We start from the raw sequence: 26780 nt of genomic DNA, 5'->3' as shown, positions 1-26780 counted from the left end.
AAACCCTAAATTTAGTGGCATACATGTGATCTCTGAGAAGTGTTACTGGACATTTATTCACTGTTTAGCTGTCCATTAAAATCCCAGGAGTCAGCGTCTCCTCAGTCTTTTATGTCTCTGTCTATATTTTGCAGACACAAAAGCATCAGCATCCAGCGCGACTCAGCCCGCAGAGGAGAAGACAAAGAAAAGCAGCCTGGAGAAAGAGAAGTAGATCGGTCGCCTGTGCAATGCAACGCTGCTCGGTCTGCTCGGCCGGCCCAACACAGTGAAGGAAGATTGTGTCTGCAGATTTTTAGACACATCAGGGCATCGATGTTCGTCGACAGTCAGGCCTTAGTTACCAACACAAGAGCAAGAACAAAAGATTTCTATAAGAAAAAAAATCCTGTGTAAAGGGACAATTATTTAATTATAATATATTTGTTTTCTATAGCTTTCCCCCCACACTAAACTAAAACTAGCTGTATGTATGTATGTATGTATGTATGTATGAACCAGACTGGGACTTAGTGAATATGAAAGAGAGAGTCCTCTCCAGTCTCAGTCACATAATCATTGAACCACCATGACTCACATGCATTATATGTTCCCTTCAAATCTTCAAAGGCTACAAATATTTTATTTGCAATCGTGTCAGGCAGTTCCGATCATTAAGTACGTGCCATGATTTCCGCAAATTGTAGTTCCATCTCAAAGCAATAAACATGTATTTGTACCTCATAAGCAACTGGGGCCAAAAACCATCACTTTTAAAATCCAAATGCCGTCGTTTAGTCTCAGTGAGTGCAGCGCCGCGTCTTAAATCAGTCCACAGCACATCTGGGTTAAGAGTCACTTTGAGTGAAAAACTAAACGTGCGTATGTTTACAGTTGTTTGATTGGACATTGGCAAATATGTTCAAAAATTTCCATTTGAAATAAAATGTTCTGTTTTCCTTTCATCTACGAGGTATAACAGTCCTAACAGCGTACGTATGTGCCATGTAAATCACTTTAGTTTTCTTGTGCTGTGCTTTGAGAAAAAATGAAAAACCATAAGGGAGAAATTCATGTTGTATATATTTTTTGCTTTCATGACGGCGAACCCCTAGTTTTACATAGTTGGAGACCTTCATTCATTCATTCATTCATTCATTCATTCATTCAATCAATCCTCTAGCTACACAAGAGTCACAGCATTTAAACAGCCCACATTAGCTCTCCTGCTACAGTCTCCTTCTTATCTAACGTACTTACACAAACACACGTCTCGTCCTGCACCTTAGCTTGTTGAACAAGCGACCGAACAAACTGCTGACGTCAGCAGATGCCTCAGCTGCTCCGCTGCAGCACATTAAACGGCATGTAAACACTCCAGAGATGCTGCTGTGTTCCTTATTATGCGATACCACCGACAACACGCTGTATGCCACATGACATACAGGCAGCAAACAGAGGTCAGTCCGCTGGCAGCGGTCAGTCAAACACAGACACGCCTCCAGATGCTGAAACAAAAAGGAGCATTTCTGGGGTTTTTTTCCACAAATATTTTTTTTCTATTCTTTTTTTAGTCATAATAAGCAACTAATAATACATTTTAACGAAGGTAAAGTACCAGTGTGAAGGATTTATTGGCATCAAGTGGTGAGGTTTCAGTTTGAGACCAACTGAATACACCTCACCTCACAACTAATGTAATAATTAACTTGTTAATCACTAATTACATATTTTTCTTTGAAATATGATCATTTTAAGCCTCTTGTGGTAGTTTAAAGCTGCTGTAAGTTTTATATTTCTATTAGAATAAGTGTTAAATGGCTCTATCTTCCAACAATAATCACTGTTACCGTATGTTTGGACGGTAACCCATGTCTCCCCTCCCCCTGCTCATGTAGTAAAAGAGAAAATACATTTTCTGGTATCCCTGCCCACTTTATCCAATCAGGCAGAGAGAAGCTCCTGGTGACAGCTTATAGAATCAAAAAGGCCAAGCAATGAAAAATTCTTGAGGGAAAAAAGAGGGAGGGGAGAGGAAGTTAGCTAACATAACAACAACACCTGCAGCAGCTTTAACATTTTCCATCTGGCAATGCTAGTTCTGGGTTACTGTAGAAACATGTTGGCCTGAACACGTGTGGAAGAGGAACCACTTCTTCTGTAGATAGACAAGGCTCATTCTGAGGTCGTGAGAACACAGTGGTTTTTAGTTTCAGGTGATTATACACCAATGGAAACCTAATTATAAGTATTATATTCCATTTGTGCCAATAGATCCCCCTAAATCTTAGACACTGGGCATCTTACAATCATGATATTGTGTATTTTTACAGTAATATACGTATAACAAGACTTTCACCAGCTGATTGTGTGGTTGTGAATCTGTATTTAAGAAGCAGGGTACATGTCTGCAGATGCATTTACATATTTCCATTTAACAAGAAAGAATCCGTCTCCAATGAGCAAATTTCACCCTCATAGTTGACACTTGAATGCTTTCTTGGGATCTAAACCCTTGTTCATAAAACACCTCCCTGCATGGCACTGAATGTACAGCGACTTCTTCTCAAAGCCCAGGGTCTTTTGTTGCACTTCATTATGTACGGGAACTAATATAAACCGCCAATCAGACATTAAATACTGGACACAAATTGTAATCAATGGCATTTCTCTTTTAGCTTTAGTTTTGTATGAAACAAAGACATAAATCCATCACTACACTCTTAAATGTTTTGTCATTTCATCCATCATTCGTATCACTGAAGTGGCATTATTCTGTAGATTACGTGACAATCCTCCCATTACCATAAATTTCACACTATACTCACATTAAAAACAGAAAACTAAAGCCGCCCTGTAGTGTCGGCATCACTTGACCAAATTAATCAGCCACGAAAAAGAGCAGTTTATTTCCCAGCTGCCAACAATAACCACTACGTCCACAATGAACAAGAAAGACGGTAAAACATTCCTGTGCAAGCTTTTGTTTTTTCCTCTGCGGTGTATTTATGGACCATGTAATGTTTCTTCTGTTTTTGAATGGTAATAGTGTACTTTTCATGAATTAAACATGGGGAATTTTTGTTCCAATCTTACTTGAATTGATTGATTGATGATTACATCTGTAATCTAAATTTGTTTGATACAATAAAAAGTTTAAATTGGTGATTTTCTTCCCTTTTTTTTCTCTTTCACCCTCCTCCAGGCACAGTCTATGAATTTTGCACTCACTCAAGTTAAAAGCATGTTTGACAATCAGAGTCAGCCTGATGTCCGCTCTCAACTATTTTTAGCACGTAAACCAGGATCTGCTTCCCCATTAAAACGTCAGACAAGAGGCATGTGAGGGTAGCGTCTCCAAAAACTTCATTGCACCACTGGTCATGTGTCTAGTAGATGTTGACTTTGACTACATCCTAAAAATAGGCTCACTGTCTATAAATAATTCAATGTACTCAGAGCAGCGAGCATAAAACACATACATTTTTCATATGACTGGTTCTAACAAATATATTTTGTACCACTGCAGCAGTTTAAGCTACATGTGATATCAATACGGACACTTCCAGTTGCCTTTTTACTGTAAAACGGCCTGTGTGAGGTTGATCTATTGTAAATGATTAGCATGTTGCAGTGATCACAGGTCAGGAGTCCCTGAGAGTAAGAGCCCAAAGGAGCAGTTTTGATTGATTACGGAGAGAGACACTAAACATAACTTTAAGATTGATTTGAGGAATAAATCTACACCGTAAGAAACGTATGATATCAATGTGTAAATGTATGTGTTTTTTGCTTTTGATGTTGCAAATGTGTGAAATGACGAAGGTGTAGTATTTTTTTACTGATTTATTTCACTTATAGCTATTTCAGTTCATTCACCTCTGACAAAGACACCAAGTTGAGTTGAATTTGTCCTCACTGTCCTGAGATGAATTGAAGATGCTCTTGTAAACTGCTCGATAGAAAGCTGTTAAAATATGAAACTCGGGTTTGAAGCTGAATCCTCTGGGCAACCCTTTGCTCTATAGCTCCTCCAGCTGGGAGAGCAGAGAACTAAAATAATTGGCTGCAGTTTTCACCAGCCATGAGACAGATTTTAAAGGTTGATCAAAAGTAACTTTTAAAGTTGCATTGTGGGAAGCAGCAAAGGATCCAGGTATTTAAAGGTATCAAAGATTTAGTATGCAGGAATTCTGCGTTAAAGTTTCTTAAAACAACTAGCCCTTTGTTATATTTTTTGTTAAGCCGTGTAGTTACATTCTTGCATTGATGTTCCCATCAATGTTCAGATGCGGAGAAATTCATAAATTTACTTGAGGTAACTCTGTCTCTACTTCCAGAATAAGGAAATAGGCAAATTAAATTTAAGTAAATTGTTACTTTTGTTATATTCTGGGCCTTTTAATGGCCTTATGAAACAGGACAGCTGAAGAGGAAGCTGACAGGAAATAGGATTAGAGCGAGAGGGGGTGACATGAGGTAACTTGCCAGAGGAAGGATTCAAACCCTGGGCCGCTGTGAGGACAGTCTCTGAACATGGAGCACAAACTGTACCAACTGAGCTACCATGGTCCCCTGCAATGGTAGTTTAATGATGTATTCGCCACAAGCAAAGCGAGTTTGACTGCATAATTTGTGTTTATTCGTGTTACTCACACCCATCTGCCCAAGACAGCCAGATTAGTTTACTGGACGCCAGCCATGAGCTAACGTTAGTGAGCAACGTGTCTGTGAACGTAACGTTACGGAGAGGGAAATGAAGAAGATGAACTGGAGTCTCCTAAATGTATACACACAAGTTAAGCTCATTTCCTCTCCAGCTTCAGTCAACAGTGAACAGCACTGGACATAAACACCTGACAATGGTTGTCACCTTTATGGATCGCTGATGCAGTCAGGTTGATCAACAGGAGTGAAGATGAATCCACTTTTAATCCCAAAAGTTGAAAAGTAATCTCTGAGCTCACATCCAACTAGTAAACGGCTTCCAATCAGAGCAGAATACGATGCGACCCTGGGTGTTTATTTCTCCAGAAGGTCTGGCTCTACACCCAACTTCTTCTAGCTGGTTCGAGGCAGCCTCAGCCTCCCTGCTCCACCTCAACCTCCACAAAATAACACTCATCAAATGTCCTTTGTTTTGTTTTGATAGAGAGGCAGAAGACACTTGCATGTACATTTACATGTTCAACAATATTTTCAATAATTTTATGGATTTATGGCTCCATTATGGTTAAGATGCACACTCCACTGTCTAGCTCAGGAGCACTTCAACAGAACACTTTGTCAATGAAAATGTTCCAATCAATCCAACGTAACAGATCCAAACAGGTGCAATAATTTATGCGTCACAAACATCAAATCTAATGGTCAAACATAAACTACATAAATGACTAGAACTGGTTTCATTACATGTTAGAAAAGGGTGAAGACGTCACCTGAGTTGGCCTTTCAAGTAAGAATGTGCACTCAGCTTTGTGCAGACCATTGTTTACTTGTATTATTTTACAGTCATAGATTTGCCAGAAAAACTCATTGATAAAACAAACAGCAACATATTCACAACTTTTATTGCATGGTTAAATGATTTTGTATGCAGTTCAAACTATTAAGGGTAAAATGTTTCTTACAAGTGCGTAGGTGGCAATTTAAATTAATAACATGCACTATACTGTATAACATGACCAGCATGTACACTCTGCATTTAAATTATCATAGAACACTACACTTAAAATAAGACATGAGGACGTTTCTGTGAATATGCTGCATCTTACCTTGGGAAGATGATGTTAACATTAAAGCCCTCCTCCTCCTCCTCCCCCTCCCTCTCCTCCTCCTCCTCCTCTGACTCCCTCAGTCATTGTATAAGAAGTGACTCAACAATAACCTCAGTTAACCCTTGTAAATATTCTATGAAAGAAAGCACATAAATGAAATCCCATCTACTGTTCTTTAGCCATGGAGGGGTCTTGCAGGGATTTCTCTGAAGGATCGTCTTGTCTGGATCTCTGCTCTTTTGTCACAGCGGGGTCTGAAAATCCTGGAGGATATAGGGGGTTTGGAAGAGACATTGGAAAATGTTGGTAAACTGAAAGGGAAACAATATCTGTATCTGTTGATCTCCTCATGAGATCACTGCAAAATGAATGTAGATAACAAATCAAATCAGGGAGGCTGAGCACATGTATGGAGCAAAGTGGCTTCGTAACTGCCAAAAAGGTCAGTCACAAATCTGGAAAAAATATGTTGTATTCTGAGTTTGCAGAGCCTGTCAAACTTTCCACAGGTGATGATTTAGATTCTGATTTGTCGCAGAATATTACAGTAGGCGTTAAAGTCATTTATGTGGTGAGCAGAGCCATGAATTTGTAGAAAATTGAGACTATAAACACAATTAAGCATCAAATTATTATTTTTTTTTATGTTATCAGTATTTTATTTCACCACACTTTGCACTGTGGATACAGTTCATTCATAACAACAAAGACTGAATGAATATACAACGTACCATTTGAGCCACTTTCCTTCCATTTGAGCTTGTTGTCTTCAGTGTGTCGTGTCCAAGTGGAGCGAAAGCTCACCAGCTCAGCTGTGATGTGGGCGAGACTCCACTGAAGACCTCTTGAGCTCTCTTTCCACAGATTACTGTTGAGATAGAACATACAACAGATCTCTTTCTTTCTTTCTGTGTGTGCCACTGTGTGTCTCTTCATGGCATTCATGTCTTTATTTAAAGAAGAAAGAGAGGTTGATACGTTTGTATTATTATTCATATTAGTTAGATTAGAGGATCAATGCCGTCCTCATGTCTTTGAATTCATAGGCAGCAGCCAGTTAAGCTTAACTGGTAGGCTGGAAGGAGGGGGCACAAAGCCAGACCAGCTAAATGTAGTGAAGCGTTAAAATCGATCCAATTGGTTTCCTACAAGACCAGCCCCACTCCATCTCCACCTGGTTGATTTCAATAGTTGCGTTCTCTATGCTTGACTCCAACCGTGTAGCTACAGCTATGTCTGTTTATGTTACGGCTCTGATATGGTGGTTTATGAGCTGTAGTTTGCCCCAGTAAACACACCAACCTATTCGGCCTTCATCCCGGTCTTCTGACTCAGTTTGTTAGGTTTATTTAGGCAGTGTATGGTGACAATGCTGATTTGCCACTGGGGCAAAGCAAGGCCGAGTGGCAGTAGCATATCCAGCTCCAGCTGCTGTAATTCATGGCTTCCAGTTTTTATGCTAAAGAAAAACGCACCAGTGTTCTTTTCCACATAAGAATACAAGCCTCGTCTGTTTAATACCTGTGTCTGTTGCAGGGGTCTGGTGGACCTGGGTTCTCCTCTACCAAAGGAATAACAATCTTTTCAGCCATGTCTGTCAGCAGGGAGAATGTAGGATACACAATGAAGTCTATGAAACCTGCAAAGAGAACAAGATGCTGTATCAACATGTGAAAATGTACAACTTCTGAGATGCACAAATGGCATTGTTTTCTTATTCTACAACTATATTTCTATATTCTACACCAGGAAAGAAATTTGACCGTAATTCAGGCACAAGAGAAGAAGAGTATAGAAGAGTATAATTTGCTGTTACAAGGGAAGATTTTTTAGCTGGTGTGTATTCATTACACTCATCATCAATGCAGTTTTTCGCCTTTTCTATTTGTAGTTTTACAGTAGTTTATTGACTTCCAGTGAAAACAGGACTGAGAGAAAGAAACAGGTCTTGGAAAGAGTTTTGAGGGACATACCGATCTGGGACTCGGCTACCAGGGTGCTTTTTCGATCACACAGAGGAGAGAAGGGCAGGCCGAGCTCCGCCTCTCTATCACCCTCACAAAGATAGAAAGAGAGCGAGAAGATATCTTAAAGGGCATCCCACACATCGCCTGAAAATAACTTCTAAGGTTATTTGACTCCAACACTCGCCACCCGAGGCTTTAAGATTGTTCAAAGAAAGACCAAACAAAAGCTCTTGTGTTTCTAAAGAAGCACAACAAACGTTAAAGAACCATTGGAGGGAGATTTCTCACATTTTATTCTCAAAGAGAACACGGCTGCCCAACACCTCTGTTCTGTTTCCTCCACAAGTCCAGGCAGTGAAAACAGAGGATGGAGGATGACAGAGAGCACATCAATCCACTCAGAGTACCAACCCTGCAATATCAGCCAATTCTGTCATTGGCATCTGGCAAAGCTCAGGAAGCACTTGCTTGAAAATAAGGGTGTAGGCTGTGAGAGTGTGATTGACAGTTTTCTTCTCAGAAACTCAAGCATAAACATAAGCGCTTCCTACACCCACTGCAATGATTGGATGTTATGCTGAGCTTTCATTAGTGTTAATAAGCTGTCAGACAATCTCCCCTAAAGGTCAGTTTAGTAGTTATTCAGTAGCTTTTAGCGTTTAATTATATCTCAGGATCTTTATCGGTAAGATGTAGATTTTCTTCTAAGATGTGTTGGCTAAGCAAAAGCATCCAATTCCACAATCCCACTCCATCCGCTAATGATGACTATGTTTGACTTTTAAAGCATGAAACACAGCTAAAGAACCCCAAAGCTCTTGTTTGCAAAATCCTCAAAAACAAAGAGTATTCCCTGAAAATTCCAAGCTATCAATTATATATGATGAGTGATACTCTCCGATCATGAGAGCCCGCAGATGGCATGTTCAGAGGAAATCCAACTCCCAGTATAAGACCATTTTTAGCTAGTGACGTGAATCCGGAGTTCACGTCATCCCAGATTCTGTAGAAACAACAAACATGACAAAAATGGGATGTATCTGGCATGTCAGTATACGTCGTCATGAAGTACGAGGATGCTATATTTGACCTTGTATGGTGCATAAAAGCAAAACTCGGATGCACATCGGAAATGGTCCAGATTCTAGGAGATATCTGATCATAATATTTCTAGATTCAGGCTCTCGTTATTTGATGGTCTTATTATGTTAAATGGTCAAAAAGCTGTTTTGTTCAAAGGTAAATGACTTATTAAAGTTGGCAAGATAACCTGCAGTTTCACTTTTATAGTGCTGCAGGTTACTAACTTTAAATGCCTAAATGCAAAATGTTCAGTAACAAGAAGTCAATTTAATAGACCCAGAACATGAGCACACTATCCAAACACCACATAAATACTTTCCACCAACAACAAATAGTTATCATAAAAATTAAATTACTAGTCCTTCCTTCCATCCCTATTACTCATAATCATTTTTGGCTTGTAGCGTGAGGAAGTTAAACCAAATTAAAGTGAAGCTTTCACAATCTTCTTTAAGCTTTAATTATGTTTTTACAAATATTGGTTCAAAAGGTCAAGAAAGAAGTTCTAGCCTTGTGTTTTTCATCAGGTTTGGGAGTTTTGAAACACTACATCACCATTTCAACAAGATTAAATGGTTCGCTTCAGTCGATTCTTAAGGAATTTTGTTCCCACAGTTAAATCTTGTCTGAAACATTTGAGCTTGTAAGCTCCAGTGTGGCAACAAAGAACACGTTCAAAGAAATGTTTCAAAGAGATTTTCCTCTCTTTCCTCTCTCTGACTGTCTCTGCTTCATACCCCAGGTGCTATTTATGTTGTTTGCTTTAACTTTGACATAGAAAATCCCTTTGAAGGTTTCCCACTCGCACTCTCAGACTGATGAGTCATTTACAAAAAACTGTTGAGCTGTTATTAGGAGTCCAACCTTTTGACTCATCAATCAAGCAAAGATAACAGATCAAACTGGTCAGATGCGAGTAGAGGGGGCGAGACATGAAAGAGCAGCAGAGACAGAGAAGAAACGATCTGAGAACATGTGAAGGTAATTCTTCTCGTTCTCATACGTCAGTGGAAATGTTACACACAGGATTTGTACTATCAGTGAGACTTCACAAAACACACTAAAACTGCAGACAGACAAAAATATATAAAAAAAAATATTGCTATGAATGAGCAAAGCAAGAAGAAATGAATGAATACAAACATAAATATAAATATAAATAAATGAATTCAGTTTTATGTCTCTACTTGATGGCCCACCTAAAAAACAAATTCTCCCGTTGAACTAAAAGAGTCAATAAAAGTGAGCTGTTAAAGATAAAATTTTGATAGTCGATTAACTATTTATGTCTTTTGTTCTAAGGCAGTACGTGTTAAAATATTAACTTGTACTAGATCCTTGACAGTGAGTGTTTTACTAGAATAAATGTGGGCGATGTACATTTTTGCAAACCACAGATATTTTGCAACATTGCGTTCCTTTGAGTTCAGTTTTAAATTTATCACACCAATATTTTCTCTTTTGATCTATCAGTGCAACATTATGTTGCATAAATGATGTAACAGGGGTTATTATCTAAACTATTTCTTGGCTTTCCATGGGTTTTGTTACCCTTGTAGAGCAGGCTAGCAGCTTCAACAGCCTCAGAGCTGGACTGAAGCTACATACAAATCTTTCAAACACCTCGGAAAGAAAGCAAATTATTATTTTCACCGAAATGTATAACAAGCCTGTAAACCAAAACGAACCATTTTGCATTCTAGTCCTCTATCTTTTACTATATTTTGCTACACTCTTCAGCTTTGTTGCTGAAATAAATTCATCAGCTTTGAAGAAGAAAGTGCTGGTTTTGGATTTAAACGGGGGACTTTGAGAAGATCACTGCCAATGGCATCTTTCGACCATCCAACCTGACCAGTTGGACCGCCCCAGGGAGGAGAGAATGAGAGTCGGGATAAGACTTGTGCTAATCCAGGTTGGATTTAAGGCTATATCCGGCTAATGCAGGGAATTGGAATGGACGCAATAGGACTCAGCTGGTCAAACGACGGGGAAATCAGCGACTGTTGTTCCCACATCTTTACAGAGACATGACTCTGGAGGTAGGAACTTTAATGTCATTATGCAGCCCTGTGTTGGATAATGACAAATAAATTACCTTGTTACTGCACAATAATCAACATATGACAAGACTGACACCAGCGCTAAGAAGAGAAACAGAGACACAGTCGCACTGTCAGTTCAGATCTATTAGAGTTCCTACCTGCCTGAAAAACTCCTCCATCAGCGCTTTGGTCCAGCGAGAGTGCAGCGCCCAGGGCTTGGATGGATGGCTTATGTCAGCAGTGTGTAGTAACAGAGACAGAGCTTTGGGCTTGTCAATCCTGTAAGAGAAAGCACGATGCACTTTGTTGTTCTGTCAGTCTGTTGTGCATCTCAGACATGCCTAAAAAGCAGACTCGACAGCAGCCAGCGTGACACTAATTTGTCTGCCTCTGTGTGCAGGAGGTTTTATTCAACCGCTCCTCCGAACACTCGTCTGATGACCTCTCGATTATGCGGCACGGCGCCAGCGGCAGTCTATTAGCGTTACCGTTCTTGTTGCTGTAGACAGGCCTTCATCGCTTTGACTTGGAGTAGGTGGGAGGACATATCTGTGGACAACACCATCTCTATAACAAGCGACCGCAGTTCCCTGTAAACAAACACACACAGACACACAGTTGACCTTGGATTAGGGGAAGGAGCTGTATGAAGTGAAAATGGCAAACAGGACTCAATGGGGTTGTAGGTTTCCTGATGGATTTTCCTGTTCCCATGGTAACTGACTGCTATAAAAGCCTATTACAGCATGCTGATGGTGTTTATCTTTGGTGATATCTGCAGAGCTCAGGCACATACTGTATCTGTGATAAGTGAAGCCTGCATGGAATTAAAAAATGATTTCCTCTCTTTACAAACTGCGAAGCATTGCAGAAACCAACTAAATACAGCGAGAAAATGAACTTATATCAATTGAGTTTTACATCTCGGTTAGTATTCATTAACCATTGTTCACCGATTTTGTTTGTTACCTTCACATGAACGTTACATATGACATCGATAAAGAAAATGGAAAAAATACAATGATTCTAGCTCCCTGACAACACCTCTGAATCACAGGAAGCACATAGTGACTCATTCATATCTCACTGCTGTTCATAAATGAGTCACCAATCATTAATAGTAAAGTGATCCTTTATTGATTCCTGAAGGAGAATTTGTTCTTACGAGATCAGAGGTCAGCAGAGGAGCAGCTGTGGAGCTGGTGAGGGCTCAAAGCCTCATTTAAGGACATTTCAAGCTGAGCAGATGATTATCATCAGGGGTCTTTGTCCCCCACTGTCAATGTGTCACCCTGCTGCACTAAGCCCTTTCAAGTCCATCAACACATCTATTCCCCTTTATTTAGATTTTTAATGATAAAGCTGCATTATTCTATATTTTGTGTGTTTTTTTTACGTTTGTTTTAACTTGTCATCCCCCAAACCCATTTTTCTTCTTCATTAGTTGTCAATCTTTAAAGACAGGGAACCCGATTTCTTTTTTTTATATATATTTAACTAAAACAGTCAGGCACTGTAGTTTCAAGAAACAGTTACTTAAACGTGACTAAAAAGTTCATTTGTTGGGAACTATTTTCACCTGCGGATGAATACACATTTGGTGCTCTTGCAGCACTGTATTCACCGTCTGTTTAAGCTCCTGTCTCTTTAAGGCCCGCTCCTACCCAGTCTCCTCTGATAGGTCAGCTCACACACACCAGAGTCAGCACTGCTCACAACAACAACAGAGCAGGTGTGCTGAATTAATTCTTAGTGCCAAACTAGCGGCTGGGCATAAATTATGCAAGTGTGTGTCATGATGTGGCAGTGTGATGTCACAAAGTCACGGGATAAAAAGGAGGTTTTGGGAGCAGTGTTTTCTGCAGGAGAGAGGAGCTTCTGTTGGGGAAGAGTTCGACCATTTTGACGTTCAACATCTTTTACATGCACAAGAAGCTTTTATCAAACACTGAAGGAAAGGAAACAAAAACACTCTAGCAGTGCAGCAGCAGGATGGTGTATCTGGGATTGACTCAATATAAACCACAGTGCCCATGTTCATTGTGATTAAACTCAGTGTAACACTGAGGCTCATTAATGTGCTCTGTTTTTGGATAATGGAGTACAATGGCACAAAGAAATAAGCTATATTTGGCTTTGACTACACACACGTTAATACTTGTTAAGAGGATCCATTCATTCTCGTTTCTTGTCTTTTCATTGGATTTGTTGACAACAAGAAAAACAGAATATTGCTTTATCCTTTGGAAATGCGGTCTTGGATTTTTTTTTCCAAATATAGCTAGCTCAGTGCAGAATGTGTTTTCTCCAAACCTTGACAGTTTGTTGCCCAACATTTCTAATTTCTATTTCAGTGAATTTTCACAAAGACCTCTGTGGCATTCAGCTGTGTAGTTACGTAGGTGGAGAGCAGTTTGACAGTACCGCAGAAAAAGAGCACTTCATGTATTTTGCTCAGAGTGGGCAGGGTCTTATATTGGTTTATTGAGTTAAGTTTAGTAGTAGTTTAGTGCCTCGTCTGTGGTAGATTTTTCTGTCTTTGACAGCTCTTTGATGTTAAAAAATGTGGTCGTCTTACATCCATTCCTCTCTTGTCAAATTAGTGAAGATGTTCATTTGGTCGTCCTGCAGCAGGCGAAACGCTGCACTCAGGTGATGACTTTCTTGTACCGACCGGTCATTGTAGATCAAAGCAAACTCTGACCTGGCAGACAGAACAAAAAACAGAGAAAAGAGTGTGAGGAAAGAGTAGCTGTGCAATTCCGGAGTGGTTCGGAGAACAGGAAGTGATAATAAGATAAAGTCCTCAGGGAGCAATTCGACCACAAGGACTGAAGGTCTGTAATGATGAATTTAATAGTGGTGAGGAGGGAATGGGATGTGATAAAAACTGGCACCATGTGGGTATTAATGAGTCAGAACAGCAAGTTGATTAACTCATTTCTAAATCAGGCATCTTGTGTCCACGCATTTGCATAATGTACATAACTTTTTTAGAGTGTTATGAAAGGGAAGTACAGGAAAAAAATAAAACACCATCAACGCTGTATTTTTCGGATCCCTAATTTACAAATCCAGTGATTTCCCGTGGACAGTAGCGTCCTGGTTAGATTTAATTATGCAGTAATAATAGTGAAACAACATTTTTCTGCCACAGATATTTGAGTTATTGATTAATTGAAACTAAATCCATCTGGTTTCAAACCACTGTTGCGTTCACATTTGCACATGTCACATATTGATATTTCTACTACACGTGTCATATCACGTAACACACAACATTGTAATGTATGTGTGTGACCTTTTAGGGTCTTATCTGGAGGTCATATCTGCCAAGCCAGTAACCACAGTTCAAGACTGTGTTTCGACATTTCTAAATATGAAGTCACTGGATAATTCCAAGGAGACCCAGGACAGTTGGTTTAAGCGGAAACATGATCCATTTCTGACGCCAACCAAGTGGTTCTGGGGCTTAACCTAACCAGACCATGAGCACAGTGTTGCCAAGAGACTGAACTGAACCCAAAGAAATGCAATATTGCAAAATATTTGTGGTTTGCGGAAATGTACTTAGCCCACAGTTATTCTTGTGATTGGGTTGCTTGTCCTTGATATTTCTATGAGGTTTCCTCAAAGGTACAATGTGTTTTTCAAATTATATATGCTGTGGTAACATGATTCAGTGTAAGTGACCCCCAGATATCTGCTCCTCTTAGACAACTATAAGCCAGGCTGCAGGCAGTTTTAACACCTACACTTCCACTGCCGCTTCCTGCTCTGATAAAGACAAAACCATTATTCTCTATAAAAACCTCTTAGTACAATCATCCTCATCCTCATCATCATCCTAACTGATCCAATTCTTTTGTGCTGAGTTCATAGGAAGTCATTGCTGTCCAGAGGAATATAATTGAAAGAGCGACCCAATTTAAAGTAAAGCAAATATAAAGTCATAGTTGATTTGTTTGACTCATTGTAATTAATGAGTTCTTTGGAAATTAAAAACTGTTTAATTTTACCATGTAATTGCCAGGAATGTATTGATTTATTGATACTGATAAGGAATGTTCATATGAATCTAGTATCCCTTCATCAGTTTCTTTTTTAGAAATATTTAGAAAACTCTAATTATCTTGGTCCGGTCATGTCTGTTTTCTTTTACTTGTGTTTTGTGTGTTTTCTGGGTGTTGTCTTTGCTGTTTCCTTCCTGTGTTCCTGCGTTCCTGCCCACGCTTCCACTGCATCACCTTTCGTTAGCCCGGCCCTGCTACCAGCTCAGGTCAGCTTCATCAGCTCCTTCCTTGCTCTCTTGTGTTCCCTACTCATTCCCCTCATCCATGTTTCTCCACCTCTCTCTCTCACCTGCACCTCATCCCCTCATTAGTTCAGTTTGTATTCAAGTCCCGTCTTCAGTTCAGTCTCAGTTGAGTCATCTCTTGTGTTCGCCTGCTGATTTTCACTGATCCTCCTGCCTGCTGTCGCTTGCATTTGAGTCCAACTTCTTCTGCTCTCAGCGTGACAGTAACACCAATGACATAAAAATACGCCATGATGAAGGCTTTTTCACTTATGTACCTTGAGTCTTTTGGGAATCATTTCTCCTTTTGTGAAGTCATACATAGAAACTTTTTATGCAGTACCTTCTCATCTTGTAGAATCATGTAAAACTTCAGTCAGAGCTGCAAAGCGTTGAGGAGCCCCCACGCTGCACAACATGAAGCTATTTATCTAGTCAAATAATGGTGAAATGCTGAGGATTTGGGGAACAGGCGGACAGTGGAGAATTTGGATCAGACACCACTAACATGAATTGAAGCTGATCCATAGCCAGTGTTCTTTAAGAAGTAAAAAAAGAAAAAAAAAGCAGCAAAGCCTGGCCCAGGGTGGAACTTTAAGGTGAATGCAATGTTTAGATTCGGTAACTAAGACATGTTCTCTTATTGTGGACAGTAATAATTCCCAGAATAAATGATGATGATGATGATGATGATGGGTGCCAAGAGACTGCGTTCTTCAGCCCTCCTATGTGGAAAGTCAACATCTAAAAATACCGCATTCCCTCCATGAAGATGTGTTTGCTTTAGAGCGCTCTCTCTCCCTCTCCATTTCTAAAATGGCACGAAGGCCTGAAGAAACACCGTCCTACTATTTCTTCTTTTTATTCCGACGTCTCTTACTATTTTACACTCTCACAACAGGATGTATCCAGTACAGGGTTAATAAAACATGAAACAGAAAAAGACCTCACTTTGTGTGGATGTGAAAGTTGTTTGTGGTTCCCGTGTGCTCGTAGTCATGGATGGCTGCAGCGAACAGTGACGCCATCACCTCCAGCTCTGTCAGCCAGTGCTTGATAGACAGATAAGACAAAACAAATGGTTAAGAAAACATAACGCATGTGTAGCAGGGTGCACACACTGTACCGTGAGAAGAACAGTGTGTAACATCGCTATTGCTACGTGACAATCAACAGTTTTGCAAAACCACAGATTAGTTTAGCAGGTTTGCAGATCTGATGATTAAAAGTCAGGAGATGAAAAGTTGGGAGATTGTTCATCCTGAGGGGATTGTGACAGTGTCTATCACATTTCGCTGTAATCCATCCGATAGCTGTTAAAACATTACACTAAAAATCCACAAATGTCCACATCATGGTGGCACTAGAGGGGTTCACCAAAGTCATTAGGCTGAATCCTCTGGGGACCATGAATGTCCGCACAAAGTTTTTACAGCAATAAATTCAATAGTTCTCAAGATTTTTAGAATACTGGCGCGATTAAAAAACATAAAATTAGCCACATCTTTGCACTGGGTATGTTCTTTAATAGTTTTAATACCGTCATGGCAATGGAGGTGCATGCAGATGCAGAGCTGACGACATCACTGATGCATGGTCGTCGAACGTACTCAATTGATGCACAGACTTTACCTGATATTAAACTTTTAATGTTGAGATGCCAACAACGTTATCATTGCTTCATCCTTCTAAAGAAGCGTACTGGCAGCCTAACACATTGTTGTTTTCCATCTTTCATGGGATTTATTGTCAATCAGGACAGTGCAAAAAAAAAAAAACACCGGCCTAATTCTTGAAAAAAAAACTTTTAAAAAATGTCATGACGCATTTTACTACAAATACGATAAATGAAGTGAGCCCAGTTTACCACGAGTCCAGATCGCAGCAGCAGGCAGTGCAGAGTCTGAGTCACATCGGCAGCATGGACGTGGCTGTGGTACGGGTTGCTGTGTTTGCAGTATCCTCTCTCCAGTGCAGACAGGAACTCAGTCAGGCACGAGATGGGGATCTGCAAAGTGTATTACATAATCATCATAGAGCCACGGTTCACAATGTTTGAGTCACCAATAAAAGCTACAACAGCTTGTCATAGCCAAGAGTACGATGCGTGTGACTTCTGCACACATAATTAGGCGTCCCGCTGTTCTTCCAAACGCCACAGATTGATAATAAAACCCATATGCCCGATTACATCTGCACATTACAACACACATTTCCCACAGAAGTAAAGTCAAGGGTAGTAATTATCACATTAAAGTCCAAATTTGTTTTCTGACATTCTTGTATTTCTATGATAACATATTGCATAGAAGGTGTACTCTGTATAACGTGCAGGGAAGTCTATAATCAAAGACCTTAAAGCGGCTGTTGAGCCCATATCTGGTGATCAGCTCAAAGAACAGAGTTCGCAGTGCGTGGTTGGAGCTGGCTGCGTTCAGGGCGAACACGTCAAAGCTCCAGCGGTCGACATCCTGAGGAGGAGGAGAGGAAAGTGACTGTGTTATTGATGCATACTTGCGGCGTGTGTGTGTACGATCCCCTGTTTTGTGATGTTCGATTTATTGCACAAACACACGGCGCACGGTGAGATTTACGATCGGTGGAGGCTTACCCTGAGGCAGTTTACGACCGCCGCAGGTTGGTCTGGCATGGCTGCCGTGTAGGCCCTCTTGAACATCCTGGAATAATGAAATGTTTATGTTGAGTTCAGTTAAAGTTCAGATGTTGACACTGTGCAGCGAACTCAACTCAGGAGCTGTTTATATAAATCCTCCGAAGTCCCCGTCCCCTTTGGAAGGATGTTTTAAAGACAAAAGGAGGCTAATGTTTCATGGCCCAGTGCAGCTGTCTGTGTTTTCTGTGGCTGTGATTCTAACAACAATCTGTAGGACTTTAATAGAGTTATAGGTTGGACGGTGAAATCAGTCATTTACTTGACAATTTTATAGCATTAGATGATTGTTTCCTAATTTTATTATGTTTAGGTCTCGTAAAAAAGAAAAACATATAGCTGTGTGACTGGTGCTGCTTCTCTTCCGCTGTATCAAACATTCAAATCCTGAGCTTCACTGAATGTCCGAACTAATGCTGACATAGAGGTGAAATTTAACATATGTGTTGTTTTACCTCTCCACAAATATCCCAGCCTGCACCGCGTGCACGATGCTGCGGAACTTGGGCTTCTCGTCCGAGCGCCGCACAGGCCGCCGGACCCTCTGGGTAAAGGTGGACGCCAGCCAATCGGTGACCTCCGCAGGCACGCCGTCTGACTGCAGCTGCTGGAGGTCGTCCTCGGACTCCAGACACTGCCTGAGAGGAGGCAAAATGTGGTATGAGTAACATGCCATTTTTATGCTTGAATGTTGTAGGCTTTATGACACAGCAACATAAAAAAAGTGAGGTGATGCAGTATTAAGAGCAAGACAGTCCCAGTGGGCGGGAAGTCAGGATGGATGGATGGGTCAAACGCAGGACTGAAACGGAGGAGACCGCTTTTTTGATCCCATGTGAAACCAATAGTCAAAACAAAGTTCTTTTAAATTTGTGTCCGCAGGTTGCTAAAACAGAAACGGACAACTTCTGCAATCGGAGTGCCATGAAAAGGTAGAGCTGAACACATAGTCTTGAGTCCTGGTGGTTAGAGGAAGCACATGTCAAACACACTTCGACCTGACACCGGAGAGCTCTCCATCTGTTCACTCTTGTTTTACATCAGATTCTATCACCTTCACCGCCTTCTTTGCATCCTCCTTGAGACCGGGGTAAACGATGCCTCTTCCTGTTTAGGCTGCTTAATGGCTTTCTTTGTGCCGTATTGTGGCTTTCGTTTTTTGTGGTAATAGTCAAGCCCGAGGGCATGCTGAGTTTTCTATAGCCATCATACCATGAAGTCAGTATTTACTTTAGAATGACAAATAAAAAACAAAAAGTTGTCTATTGCCATTTAAGCAGCCGAGTAATGAAAGCTCATACGGGCTTTAAATTCTAAAAAGGGACATATTCTTGGTGGCCTTGTCGTCTGTAGGTCTATTAGACTTTGCTTTGAATAACCATTTACCTCAGATATCCTATTTTTTTATTGGTGTCTTGGCAACTCATAATCAGCCTGACTGGCATTGTTAGTAGTTTGCGAGGCCTTTCTGAAAATAAAAGCCAATTTAGAATAAATAAAAAGAAAGATCAGTTTGGTCTCGCCTTCCTCTGAGTGCACTGCTGACCTCCCTCTGTCCACAAACAGGTGAAATTGGACATGGGTGAGAATATGAGTGTGAATGGTCGACAAGTGTTAATCCTGTGACCTGTGAGTGAACTGGGATACGCTTCAGTCCTCTGCTTATTACCACCCTGCAAGCGATAAGTAAGGTTATGTATGGATTTATATTATGTCTAATCTTCAGCCAAAAAAGGTGTCGCAGTTGAAAATGGCAACAAAATAGCTTTTTTTAGAATCGCATATTTCTGCTGTGTTCTACCTTGTTCCATCCAGGTAAACCGCCTCCAGTAAGGACGCTGTGAAATCCAGACTCTTTTTGATTTCTTCAAAGTCGACATCTTTCTCCTCCAGCTGCTTCAGCATGCTCCTGAGCCTGGCAGGAAAGACACATTTAATTTTATGTGACCAGAACAAAATCAATAAAAATCCAGGTTTTTGGAAGCACTGAAAATGTACTCTGAGAGGTAAAAAGTGGTGTGAAAGTGTTTGGAGGTTACAGCAGTTTGGCATTGAATTCTTCACATTAAATCACACGGGGGTACAGCAGAAAGAAAGTTACAGCTCCAGACTAAAAGGTCATTTTGAACGTAATGGGAAATATTCGAAACAACTTTGTAAGAGCAGATTGTCGGCGCTTGTCATTGTCTTGACTGAGTGAAACAAGGTGCCTTGACAACAGGTTGAGAAAGAGGAAAGAGTTTGGAAGTGATTTAAGTGCCAGGCTGCCCAAAAAGCGAGCCAGTGGCAGGAGGGCATCGTTAGTGCCAAATTTTCCATGAGAGGAAAACTTCCCATGGTTGAGGTCTTATGTAACCCACATTTTGACAAAGTGTCCATGAAAAAAGTGTTAGCCTCATTCTGATCCTGTCTGAGAAACATGTTGCTCATTCCTGGTTTTGAAACTTTTAATCGAATTACGTTAGAGGACCGTAGAAAAATGCGTTTTATCTCCTGCAGCGTAATAACAAGCAAATGCTCCGGGCTTGTGTTGCCTACAGTGCAAAACCACCTGCAGAGCGTTAATGTAATCTCATCTCAATGATAAATCCAAGAGCTTTCATCGCATGTTAAAGCTCTGATATAACTATCGACTTTCGATTGTGTTTAATTTTTCCCTCTGTGGCCGTGTGAAAGAGGGATTCATCTGATACCGTGACACATTTGGGCTACGGGGAATTTCACTGAAATGTCTCGGTGGGCTGGCCTGTATGGTGCAGTGACCAGAACGATTGTGTGTTCAGACCTTGGCCAACTCCCGGGGCTGAGACGCTCACAGCTTTTCAAGTGTTTATCACGCTGGCGAGGGGCTTTCAAAAGCTGTCGAGTCACAAAAATAGCACGCATCTGAATGCCACCGCTCACATTCGATCTCAAGTAATCTTTTCGCGATAACGCTGTCTTTTTTGCTTCGACTGCTCGCAAGCAGAGGAGCTCCTGTCGGGACGTTTACAGGAAATTACTCGTCAAGCGCACTCGTGAAACTTTGTTTATAGAGAGAAATGACAAATCCTCCTTTGGATCGGACTCTGTTGAATCTACACACCGCATAGTGTCGTCCTTAGTGGCGCGGCAAGGGTGGGAAAGTTTGAATGCTATCGGCTCTGTCAGCAAAAAAAAAAATAAAATCAGTTAAAACATTTCTGTTTCCACATTTTATTGAGAAAAAAGAAGAAAACATAAGCATCCGATCAAATGTTACATCACAGGAAAAGTGCAAAGACTTGTCACTTGTAGGAATTGGCTCAAATTTGCACATTTCCAGCAAAAGAAAATCACCCAAGACACCTCACCTCTGCAGCACTGACCCCTGCAGACGCTGGTGCAGCAATGTGTCAACCAAAACAAAACCACATGACCCATCACCTCTGCAGCGCTTTTTCCTCCCACAGCTTGTGTGCGTAAGTAAGATGTGTGTTCGCACCGAGCACTTTGGGGTGGTTTGCTCTCGCATGCAGCTAAGTTTGGTCCGCAGGGATAATCTTGATGAGCGCATGATATATTGAAAATGCAAAATTGAAAATAAAGAGGAAGAACCAACTCTCAGAGAGGGTGCGTTTCAAGGTAAGGATTCACTTCTCATTCTTTTGCTGCGCAGAGATCAAGACTGCAGATATAAAATGTGTGAAACAATCCACTGAGGGCTGCGGTGTTATCTCTCATCACTGTGCAGGGTGTAGTTTTGACTCACATATTTCCACTGCTGCAGAACAAGTCAACTCCTACAGCAGAATATGATCCAGACACCCTCACTGAACCAAAACGTGATTAATCAAGTTCCTTAAAAAAAGCACCTTTAATAAAGCCCCTTAGCCTAATTTCAAGGCTAAACAGGCAGGTAACCAACTGTGCTATAAACTGTTCTAATCTTACCTAGAGATGGGGATCTGCAGCCGTTTCTTACGGATTCGCACCAGTTCAGCCATTCCACACTCAAGCTGTGCGCTAATGGACCCCAGAGTTCAATAAAAAAACAAAAACAATAACAGGATTTATTTTTTTTTAAAAAGGAAAATTATTGCAGAGAGGTAGTAATCAGAAAAGTTCTCCAGACGACCAAAGTAAAAACTTTGTGTGTCCTGAGACAGACTTCTGCTTCAACAGCTCTCCCACCCACTTCTGGGGGGACCTACTACACTTCACTCTGATTGGCCGGGCAGGACTAAACTGTGTCAGTGTGTGTGTGTGTGTGTGTTTGAGTGAGTGGGTGTTTGTGTATATGTGTACACCCGTTGTGTGAAGTGTGACAGAGTTGACCTCACTCGCTGATGAAGTGTTGACTGCGAGGCTTTCAAGCCGCGTGTACTCAAATCCCAAATGAGAATTTTCCACCGCAGCCACAAATTAGGGGGGACAACACAGAGAGTCTTTCACCGAAACCCACCAGAGTCACCCGGAGCAAATGAAAAAAAAAAACAAAAAAAAAACACATAAACAAAGCTTGTCCTCAAAAAACCACCCACAACAGCCCCGTAGGTTAACTGCTGTTCTTGATACTGCTGTGTACAGAAAAGAGTGTGAGAGGCAGAAACACACATGGGGCACTCTGAGATAAATTAATATTTCTTGGACTTCTGTAACAGGTCGCCTCTTTTTTTTTTTTTTCACTGCTGAAGATGATACGCCACAAAATCCAAACGACACAAAAAGAAAAATATTGCATTCACAAACACAAATACCGTGGCGGCACTTGTGGCAGCTTCCAATCATAATAAAGGGTCAAAATGTTTTCACTGAAAATGCCACATCAATGAATGTCAGCTGAGTGTTTCCTGAGCGCTTCTTGCCCCCAAAAAAGAAAGGTTTTGAGTCCAGACACCCAAAAGGCAAAATAAAAGGACACCTACAAGATCAGCCGAGACAATGAAAGTCATCCCTAAACATTTTTACAGATCAGAGGTCCTGAAAAATAATTTATGTCTTTATTTATAGAGTGTTCATTGTGAGAGCAGTGCGACAACGTGGCTTGGGAAAACCCCTGCCTGCAGTCCGCCTCCCTCCTCGCTCGTCCTGCCGGGTCAGACTGACTCTCATGCTCCCATGCTCTTTGACATGGCACGGCATATCGCAAAAAGAGAAAATGACAAGAAGTAACAGAACGACATGTGATTCTCCATCTCCTGTGTCACTTTGAGCCGTTTGCTCTCCACCAGAAGATCTCTGGTGCCGCGGAGGAACGAGCGACGCTCCATATTCACACTGTGATGAATCTAGTGTCACTTACAGTCCTTAAAAACCTCTGACCTAATTTCCTTTTTGTGTGCTCGCCAGCCTCTTGCTTTTACGCTCCTTTTTATTTTCCGCCACTCATCCGTCATCCCCTCGGTCTCCCTCTGATGATGACGAACGTACACCCTCTGATCTCAATCCGCCCGCTCGCAGAACCTGAGCCCGTTATTACTCACGAGCTCTTCGCTTCAGAGGGAGAAATCTGACTTTGTGGCACCATAAATCACGTCTCAATGCCGCGCGCATCTGCATGGGAACTGGATGTTCGAGGCTCTCAGGGTGCTGAGGGGCGCAGAGAGCATCATATTTTTGTTTTTACAACAGTTTCTGTTTTACAAGTCAAAGGATTTCTGACTAAATAAAACGGTCAAAAGGTTCCAACGTTTATTATCTCAAGTCGCTCCAGTCTCTGGGATGAACCTCACACCCAACCATCTGGGTTTGATTCGAGGAGTCGGTTCATCCCAGTTTTGAAAAGCATGGACAGCAGAAGCACTTGCTCGTGCCCAGAACAAGACGATCTCCTCTCATGACCCCAGGCCTGGACAGCTGACCCCATGTCCTTGCCCGCTGACAGCAGCACCGCTCCTAAAGTATTTGGCTGGGCAAATATTTTTGGTTTATTTTGTTTATTTGAGTTTTTTACTACCAGCCGAACACAAAGTATGTGGATGGAATCTTGTTTTTGGTGCTCATAGCAACGGAAAATGACATTAAAACTGTTGGGGTGACTTCTCTTTCTAGGTTTTGTGACTGCATCCGTTATCACGCTGACAAAATACGTCCACGGACCAACTACTGGGCCAGGAGCATGACGTGGGGGGGCTATTTCCCTTCTTCTGGCCCATCTTCAAACTGGACCTTCATTTCAATCTCTACATCTATAAAGTTTTGTGTACATATGTGACTCCATCGAGCTAACAAAGATCCGTCCACAGACCGACACACTTGTACTGACAATCACCACTGTGTTAGTTTGTGCTAAACTTACAGACCGACAAGGAGGAATCATGTCGCGCCTGGTAAAGACATTGTTGGCAGGCTGTTGATCGGCCCACAATTCGGGCCATCACTCAGATAACTCAACCATTGTCGGATTTAGCGCCATGAACTTTTGTACAAATGGTCCCCAGGGGATGGGCTACATTCAGGCTGCAGCGCAAGTCTCACAATCCAGACATGTTCTGCAAACACGTGACAGCGTGACCAGCACAAATCACCTGGAATCTGATTTAGACCTCTTTCATGTGTGGACCCAAATCAGAAAAAGAGAACGTTTTTGCAATACGAACTCAGTCACATCAGAATACATCTGACATCTCTTACCTGCCTGAACTGGGGCACAAGAATCTTGTTGCAGTGAATATAGAAGTAATCTGAATAGAAGAAATCTGTTTCTGTGAGGCCATTTTCATCATGACACCACCACTTCTGACTCAGGCTACGCATCCACAAACACCTGCATACAAAAGTAGCAACCATTGCTCCATAAAAAGGCATAATTTAAAAAAATTGGCTCTCTTTCTGTCATCCATGTCCTTGATATAATTTACTCGCTTCTACTGCACATTGACTCATAACTTAAGTGGCCTCCATCCTTACTTCTGTACAACATGTCATGTCGCCCTCAGTATGAATAATCTCTTAACCTTTAAGCTCACACCAGCATCGAGTCAGAATGTCACTTCTGTCCAACACTCGAGTTTATGACAAAACCCCTGCAAATTAGCTTAAGTTGCTAACTAGCAGGTGTATGCTAACATGCTAACATGTGGCCACACAAAACATTTTACCCACTAGGTGACAGTCAGTGTCATTCTAAGCACGATAGCATCCTGACATTAGCACGTGCAGCCTCACAGATTTGACTCTCAGCGTTTTATTTTATTTTTCAAGATGGTCAAAGTTTGAATTTGTTCTTTTAATATTTCTAAATTCGTGCTAAACTGATTTCATGAACATTTCTCGCAAACTAACAGCACATTAGCATTGCAGTGCTAACATTAGAGTCTAAGTATTCATGTTCATTCACATCCTAAGTTACGGTGACGCCTCACCGCACAACACACCATCCACTCCAACAAACAAATGTAAACTTTCTGCATCTTTACGAAAACTTTCCTGTCATCACATGTACAGAAATGCTGAATGATTTATGTGTCTGGGTGATTTAATGCAAGAGGTGTAGATTAAGAAAAACAAACTATAAGAGGCCTTCTTACCGTTCCAGTGTGGTGCTCCATGTCACCAGACTGAGATGTCTGTCAGCTGCTCTGTACTTCTTGCAGGTTGGTGTCATGACCTCTGACAATGAGTGTGTGTATGTGTGTGTTCCTTTAAATCCAGCATGCGTGAGGGTCTCCTGTTTGAACATGAGTGTATATAGTGCTGTAGTTTATGTTAATCCGCGCCGCTCTGTGTTTACACTCGGATACATCTAGTGTTGTGCGTACAGCGTGTGTGAGCCCGTGTGTGTGTGTGTAATCCTCAGTGTCAGCAGGAGAGGAGCGCTGTGTGCCCAACACAATCAGCAGAGAGTCTTTATATCAGGAACAAGAGTTTCCACCATTAAGAGTCCTCGGTGTCTCGGGACAGGATGCACTGTGGAGGGAATAGGTTGTGTTGCATGCAAACAAGATGAATTAAAACACAGAGTAGACACATATAAATCTCTTCTACTCATAATAACATTTCATAGCTAATGGTACTTTTGGTTTTATGACGTGTTATAATGTAGTGTGATGTATATGCTGTTAAAGGACCTTTTAAGTGTTTATAATTGCACAGTATTTGTCAACAGTTATAACTTCTCCAGTAAAGACACAGTATGACTACTGTATCATTTATTATCTGTTTATACACCAGCCTCCACTTAGGAATCGCCACAAGAGAAGTTTAAACACTTAAAGGTGTGATTCATAACATTCAGCCACTAAATAAGAGTCACTCCATCTCCCCCTTCCATTACATCCACGCCACACCGCTGTTGTTCGAATAATCGGCACCCACGAGTGTTAAGTTTGTTGCACCAGCTAATATTGCTAATGTCATCTAGCTAACGTTAACTTTCCTGACATTATCCAACATTAATATTTTTACCGCTAGCAAATGTTAACTATTCTAATGCTAGCCAACATTGATATTGCTAACAACAGCTAATTTTAACTTTTGTAAAGCTAGCTTAGATTAATTTTGCTAATACTAGCTAGTGTTTCCTTTTCGAATGCTAGCTTACATTAATATTGTTAACGCTAACTAATGTTCACTTTCTAACACCTGTGCTGTGTTCCGATATTCATACTTCCATGAGTAAACGTAGTACACCATCTGCACTTGCTAAGTACACAGATTTCAGCAGGTGAGTGTTGTTACAAATCTAATACTCCGTGGTGCACTTACCGGAAATTACGATCGCGACAGCCGCCGCGGCTCGTCACGTGCCAAAAACATCCCGCTTTCAACGGTGAACAAAAGACATCTACGACTTCACTTTTTAACAATTACAATCCTACAATCCTGCAATATGGCTCCGCTGCAGGCACTTTCATCTTGGTAGCAATTTTTAAAAAAAATTTCGAGCTGAGCGCCTCTGCCTGGCTCCGCTTCTTCCGCTACGTAAACAAGATGGCAGCTGTCGAGTGCATAAAGTGTACATCGTTGCACACTCAGCGTTTTTGCCGTTATGAGAGCACC

The 26780-nt window shown here is 41.2% G+C and overlaps 2 protein-coding genes across 3 annotated transcripts in view; one reads left to right on the top strand and one right to left on the bottom strand.

The window, feature by feature from the left end:
* LOC115583911 (protein phosphatase 1 regulatory subunit 1A) overlaps positions 1 to 3074 on the top strand; it is a 30655-nt gene extending 27581 nt beyond the window's left edge. Inside the window, exon 7 of the mRNA XM_030421154.1 lies at positions 135 to 3074. Within this exon, the coding sequence (XP_030277014.1) occupies positions 135 to 214 (80 nt within the window). The 3' untranslated portion in view covers positions 215 to 3074. The remainder of the gene's footprint in view (positions 1 to 134) is intronic.
* Positions 3075 to 5453: 2379 nt separating this feature from the next.
* Positions 5454 to 25629, bottom strand: LOC115582529 (calcium/calmodulin-dependent 3',5'-cyclic nucleotide phosphodiesterase 1B). 2 transcript variants are annotated; one of them, XM_030418504.1, is made up of 14 exons: positions 25310 to 25629; positions 19621 to 19734; positions 18275 to 18457; positions 17760 to 17826; positions 17503 to 17619; positions 17016 to 17156; positions 16100 to 16200; positions 13430 to 13555; positions 11340 to 11441; positions 11010 to 11130; positions 7730 to 7811; positions 7278 to 7395; positions 6488 to 6624; positions 5454 to 6019 (listed from the first exon to the last, which is right to left on the bottom strand). In XM_030418504.1, exons 1-14 carry the CDS (start codon positions 25459 to 25461, stop codon positions 5922 to 5924), a joined length of 1659 nt encoding a protein of 552 aa, XP_030274364.1. In that variant the 5' UTR covers positions 25462 to 25629; the 3' UTR covers positions 5454 to 5921. The 2 variants fall into 2 exon arrangements, with proteins under 2 accessions (XP_030274364.1, XP_030274365.1); XM_030418505.1 differs by lacking the exon at positions 25310 to 25629 and adding an exon at positions 21732 to 21959.
* Positions 25630 to 26780: the final 1151 nt, after the last annotated feature.

Source organism: Sparus aurata, chromosome 6, assembly GCF_900880675.1.
Source record: "Sparus aurata chromosome 6, fSpaAur1.1, whole genome shotgun sequence".
Lineage (NCBI taxonomy): Eukaryota > Metazoa > Chordata > Actinopteri > Spariformes > Sparidae > Sparus > Sparus aurata.
Note: the sequence above shows the minus strand (reverse complement) of the source record. Positions and strands in the feature narration are given on the sequence as shown.